This window comes from Chelon labrosus (assembly GCF_963514085.1).
Source record: "Chelon labrosus genome assembly, chromosome: 1".
Lineage (NCBI taxonomy): Eukaryota > Metazoa > Chordata > Actinopteri > Mugiliformes > Mugilidae > Chelon > Chelon labrosus.
In genome coordinates this window covers 29,190,249-29,196,945 of record NC_140337.1, presented here as the reverse complement: position 1 = coordinate 29,196,945, position 6,697 = coordinate 29,190,249, and the positions used below count along the sequence as shown (strand labels likewise).

The 6,697-nt window shown below is 38.7% G+C and overlaps 1 protein-coding gene across 1 annotated transcript; it reads left to right on the top strand.

The window, feature by feature from the left end:
* Nucleotides 1-5,599, top strand: LOC311489406 (ladderlectin-like). Its single transcript, XM_084546476.1, has 6 exons — nt 1-709; nt 795-830; nt 3,500-3,606; nt 3,708-3,842; nt 4,232-4,343; nt 4,614-5,599. Exons 1-6 carry the CDS (start codon nt 649-651, stop codon nt 4,682-4,684), a joined length of 522 nt encoding a protein of 173 aa, XP_084402602.1. The 5' UTR covers nt 1-648; the 3' UTR covers nt 4,685-5,599.
* The last annotated feature ends 1,098 nt before the right edge of the window (nt 5,600-6,697 follow it).

The window sequence follows — 6,697 nt, the reverse complement described above, 5'->3', positions numbered from 1 at the left end:
TGTCCTATACTCCATCTCTTGTTAGTGGGGGGGCTTTGGGTCCTATGAGGTGATGGGAGGAGCTTCTGTGGATTATCCCACAGATACTTGATCAGTTTGGGATCTAGTGAATTTGGAGGCCAGGTCAACACCTTGTACTGTTCATGTTTTTTTTTTAGTTGTTCCTGATCGTTTTTGTGTGTGTGCCTGTGTCAGGCTGCATCCTGCTGGGGATGGCTGCTGCCATCAAGGAGTGTCATTGCTATGGGGTGAGGGGGTTCTAGTCAGCAGCGTGTTTTGTTAGCTTTGGCACTCAAATTTGAATCCATTCATCCTTGACTCCAAGACAATGTTTGTGCCAAAGTTTAGGGAATTCCCCAACAGACTCATGACAATGAGACAAATGTACATTTCTCTGTTTGTTGACCTGTGTCACTTCCTGATTTAGTGAGAGATGATGACATAGGTAACTGTATTAAAAAGCTGTACTCTTGAAGGGTGTGGATTCATGCTCGTAGAGAGAACGAAGAAGAGAGGATCACTCTGCTGCAGGTCTGCTACCAACGCTTATCGTCTTTTCCTTTATTGAATGTTCATCATGTGGGTGTTAAATATTTCCAACATGTCTGGTTCTCTTGACTGAAGCTAGAAATCAGCATCATCTCCACAATGAAGACGCTGCCAGTGATGGTGATTGTTTGTGTCGTGATGACTCTGACTGGAGCTGATGGTGAGTATATCGTAGAGTATCGTCTGCATACAGTGACATGAGACTCGTTACAGTAGTTAATGAATGCTGTGAAAATCTCTTCCAGCTCCTCCAGAAGCAAAGTCCAGTGATATTCAAACCGGTCAGTGGGTATTTCTCAAAGATTTCTACTGACATTTGATGCATTTTGTTGCTGTCATCCTTTGCAGTCAGACTAGTGTTGGCGTTTAGTTTCCCAGAAAGTCTTGATTCTTGATCACTACACTGTAAAAAGCCTCTCAGTGGCATTGTCGATATGACTTTATTTTTAAAAGTATATTTACTCCAACAAATTGATTTCTTTTTGTTTTCTTTGTTTTTTGAGTTAACCCTAAGTAAAACGTGTGTATATTTTCGTAACTTAATATTTTCTATAATAAAATTAATTTCATTGGATTTGACCATAAATTAATTTCACAAAACTCAGTTTTAAAGCTTATGTCAGACGTAGAACGACACGCCCCGCCCACCAGCAACGGAATAACGAGCCCGGACAGATTCTTCATCTTCTCTGAGTGTAGCTTCGCACGTCTTTCACTGAGCCTGAGGATAAAAAATACTTCACCCACCTCAGGTAAGTAACTATTTGTATTGTTCAAAGTTAGATTTTGTCCGAATTAACATGATTGTATTGTGCTTGTTGCAAAGGCATTACTCTGTTTCCTACATTATGCTAGCTACATTAGCGGCCGCCAACGCCATTTCAAATATACACAACAGTTCGTGACCTTCAACCAGTTAGCTAGCTAGCTAGCTAGCTAGCTACTGTCTATACCTGTGCGCGTTTTATGATAAGCAAATTATGTATTTGTGCAGTAGTTTATTTCATACAGATAGTGCGTAACTTCTAAAAAAAAAAAAAAAAAAAAACATTATCGTTGCTTAGACTTCCTCACTGTCTGTCTGGCACACACACACATGCTGGTGATGACTGTCACATACCCGATAAACAGTGGCGAATATTACCGTTTATCCGCACAATGGCCCCGAAGGGTCGGCATTTAACAGTCATTAGCTTGTGGTGAGCAGTGCAAACTACCACGGCGTCCCGCCACCATAATACAGTATACAGTATTCTCAACCAGCAGAGCTCGCTGCACCTTAGCACGTAGCCACATCTCCCGCCTGCAGTAACAGATAAACAGTAGTACTCCTCCAGGTGTCCTAACAAGAAGCCTTGCTATGGATATCCAACAGTATCTGTTGGTCCCACTGTGGTACATTCACACATTTGTCAGTCATTCCAGTTGTTCCACTAACACACCTTTTCACTGAGAGGCCCCATCGGCTGCAAACATGGATTATCGGCACTGATTTGAATACTGTATACCAGTTTTACAGCTTAACAAGTGTATGCTCACCATGTACTGTACGCATAATTCATTCATTCATCTTATGTTAATCTTCTGCTTATTCCTGTTAAGGGTCGCAGTTGTCATCGGACGAGAGGCGGGGGTCCACCCTGGACAGGTCTCCAGTCTATCACAGGGCTACCACAGAGAGACACTCACACCTACGGCCAATTTAGAATCACCAATGAACCTAACCAGCATGTCTTTGGACGGTGGGAGGAAGCTGGAGTACCTGGAGAGAACCCACGCAGACACAGGGAGAACATGCAGACTACACACAGAAAGGCCCAGTCGGCCCGTGGATTCGAACCCGGGACCTTCTCGCTGTGAGGCATCCGTGCTGCTAACCACCTCACCACTGTTCTGCCCCTGTACGCATAATTTCATTTTTCTGTGTACTTGTTGATTGAAAATGCCTAACCCAGATTTCTTGATGTGTATTAACTTTGTTGATACGTTTTGAAGCCATTTAAGTTAGATTTTTGATTAACTTGTTATTTGCATTACCATCCTTCCTCTTGATATTTTAATTAGTTAACTGCCACATAAGAGCGCTATATGATGATATCCTCACAAAAAGTCGGTGGGGTTTTTACATGATGTTTTGGATTATTGCCTAAAGTTGGATCCGTGATGAAGGACCTTTGGACACAGCCACGCCTTGCCATGCATTAATTTAGATTGCCCATGTTGTTTTAAATGCTCTGCTAATATCTTTTAAAGATGTTCTGCTAATATGAGGTCAGATGTTCATGCTTGTAAATTGTTGCAAAAGTGTTAATGTTAATGTAGAAATGTTTTTATTATGTACTTATGGTGTTTTCCAAAGCAGCACATGATAAGCTCATGTTCTTTTATGCACTGAATATGGATGGACTTGGTTTTTCTACTTACCACTGTTTGGATATGGTAGTGATTTAATAAATGTTCAAAATTGAGATCTCTCTTTATTTGTTAAATGTATGATAATGCTAACTAAAACAGAAATAATAAATAAAAAATAATAAAATAGAGTACATGAGTTATTAATTTTTAATTTCATGTTACTTAATTTAATTAAGTTTCATATACTGATGCTTTTTCATTGATTTACTCAATTTCTTGCCCATTGTTTGCAAATGCTACTTAATATTTTAGCATACAGTCAAATGCATATTATTAGGTTCTCCTTACTCAAATTACTAGTTAGTTCGCTAAACTTCGAAAAAGTGGTTGGAAAATGTTGCCTTAATTTTTTTGAGTTAGATCTAAGTGACAGTTTTTACAGTGTAGTTAAGAATGGTTCAATCCCAAAACATAGTTACTAATAGACAACTGATAACTCATCAGTTTCAATGTACCCTTGGCAATGACTCACATTATTATATTATGTTTCAATAAAAGTCTATATATTAAACCTTTAACTGGAGACTGTTTTCAGCAAAGAGCCACCGGATCAAGAGGTCCTTACGTTGTCTTGGTTGGTTTGAGTACAATGGACGCTGTTTCCTCTACATTCCAAAAACCATGACTTGGACTAGAGCTGAGGTAATCACTGAGTTTATTTTGTTATGTCTTGCATCCTTCTGGTTGTGAATCCTGCTATTGCTTTGACAACTCTCATTTATCTCTGTTTATCTTCACTGCAGAAAAACTGTCAGTCCCTGGGTGGAAACCTTGCATCGATCCATGATGTGTTCGAGTACCATGAGATCCAGAGGATGATATTGATCAGCACTAATGGGTATCCAGAAACATGGATTGGAGGCAATGATGCTCAAGAGGTATTTAGTCCATTATTTCAAATGAATAAATTATTTTAGTTTGTGTCCACCACCTCCTCCTATCCTCCTCCAGTTGTAATCTATCTTCATGCGGTATATTTTTATTTCAGTTACTGTGAATGTCCTCTGCTGACACCACATTCACAGTGTAACTAATGTTTTGCAGGTTTTTAGATTTTCCTGTAACGCCAGTGACATAGTTGTATTCTTCAACCATTTGGATTTTTAATATCTCCTGCATCAGTAAACCAATCTTTTCTTATTTCAAAAGCTATACAGAGAAAATATGAGATAAATTTGAGTTTCCATTGATGCGCAAGGCCCAGTTTTGTCAAGTATTTCAGAAAACACTGTTTAAAATGCAGAATCTATTTCAATCTGTGTTTTAGAATGGTTTGTGGCTGTGGAGTGATGGGACGGCTTTCCCATATTTAAACTGGTGTCCTGGACAGCCTGATAACCATGGCGGCCGACAGAGCTGCATACAAATGAATTTTGGAGGTAAATCCTAATTTCACCTGAGAACTGTGACTGGTTTAACTGATAAATGTTAAAAGAAAAAAGTTGATTTACTGAGAAACATCTGTTAGTAATGTTAATGTAATGCACATATCTGATCAGATCATTTTATTTAGCATTATTGTAAAAAATTAACGTTGAATTATTTTAATTGAAATAATGAAATATTGTCATTATAAACATAGTGTCATGTTTTAGTTAGTATGATGCTTTGACTGATTTTTTTTGTTTGTTTGTTTTTGGTACTTGCAGGGTCCAAGTGCTGGGATGATGCACAGTGTCATCTACTACGTTCATCTGTCTGCGCCAAGAAAATTGAATGAGTCCTGAAACAGAGGAATCTGTCACAAACACTGGTGGATGAGTGCTGATGTGTGTTTCCATGCTCTTATTTCTTAAGCTAGTCACTCTGGAGCCTCTTTATATTTCTTCTATCGCTGTAACGCAACTAAAGGAGTGAAGCGACAAGTCAAATAAACAGAAGCTGGGTTGTCTCAGAGGCTTTGTGCCTTTTTCTGAGAACAGACTGAATGTGTTATGAAAAGAACGCTGTTAGCAAAACTTCCTTCTGCAAAATTAACTCATCTCTTCTGTTGTTCTTTGCAAAATTAAAAGCCTGAAGCATTGAAACAAGCGTCTCTGTGAGTGTGTGTTACGTGTCTTGATTTTAATGAGTATTATTTACTTGTTTCTTAAAAGTATACCCTACATACAGAGGTGGCCAAAATGACTAGAATGCCTGACAGATCTGAAAATGCTGACCTTTTTTTGCCTCCAAACATGATTTCATTTTATAATGTTCAGGAACCATGCAGATAGTTGTCCAAAATTGGACTCATCAGTTCACAACACTTTACACCGATTTTCCTTTGTCCATTTATTGTATTCTTTTGCACATTTCAGGTGTTTCATTCTATTTTTGCTCTTTCAATAACGGATCTTGCCAACAAGTCCTTCTTCATCCAGTTTCTGATGCACAGTTCTTGAAGACGTTGTTGCACCATTCGTCATTGTGATGTTGATGAGCAGGATAGGCCTTGTACATTCAAAAGATTCAGACAGCTGTGTCCTAAGAGCCTTGCATCACCATCAGTTTAACCACGATCAAACATGACAATGATTACACAACTAATTTGGCTTCTTCGGTCACGGAACATGACTGTGTGCCATTGACGGTGAAATAGGCTTAGCTTGTTGTTTGTAAGGAAAATTATCTAAATCTCCTTATGATGGCTCTATTATACAGTATATAGACCATACTGATGACCTCTCAAACATGCCAAGTGTTCAAATAAATATAGCCACCACTGTACTTTTACGATCAATGCTCATTACAATGACTGATGTTTTGTATTTTCCTCTCATGGATCGTCCTCTTGAAAGTTTCCACTTGAATAACACAACAGAACAAATGCCAACATAGAAGGTTCTATTAAACGTGTTCATCTCCCTGGAGTTTGCAGTAATAGTTGATGCATCTGGCAGGCAGCTTGTAATCCATGTACCTGTCCACATGGTGGTGCTGTAGTTCATTTTATCAGCTCATCCACTGCAGGACAAGAGACAGATGAGACCACACAGCAAATACACAAGTGCAGTGTTGGGCCAGTCTAGAGTGAAGTTTTGGAATTCTGAAGTAGATTAACAGAATGAGCTCTGTGTTAGTGTTACTGTTGGAGGAGTAAAATCTCAGAGTTGACCGTATTTAACACCACTGTGTGTTACTTCAAACATCCAGACATTTGAGCAGGTGAACTTATTTGGATGGCAGATATTTTCATTCACTCGCTTTGAGCATGACAATAAAAGACTGGTGAGTATTAAGTTCTCAAGTTTTGTATTTTAACCTGTATATGTTTTATTGCTTTTGTTAACTTACTGTAAACAGCGGTGCTGTGGTTGTCCAGCATTAACTAATTGCTGGTAAGAATGTGCCGCTGCTCATGGAGGATGATGGTTCAGTCATTTTAGGACACTATGGCTAAACTCTTTTTGAACATAGATTTAGAGTGTAATTTTTCCTTCAAACTGGCGTACTGTCTTTTCTATAATGTTAACATTAACACCACTGTGTCCACAACCGTTTATTAACGTCGTTAATTGTAGCAAGGGGTCGCGGTTATGGTACTGTTTTCATTTTGTAGACACAGACGTGCATTACTCTAACACTGAACACAATCGTGGTGGTGAATTAACTTTGCTATGCGAGCTTAGGCTTGTTATGGTGTTTAAAATATGAACAGACGATGTAAACTTAATTATTAATTTCCAGTTGCACCTCTTAAAGAAACATTAATCTGATTTATCATTTGATCTGTAGCAAAGTGTCAGCCGAG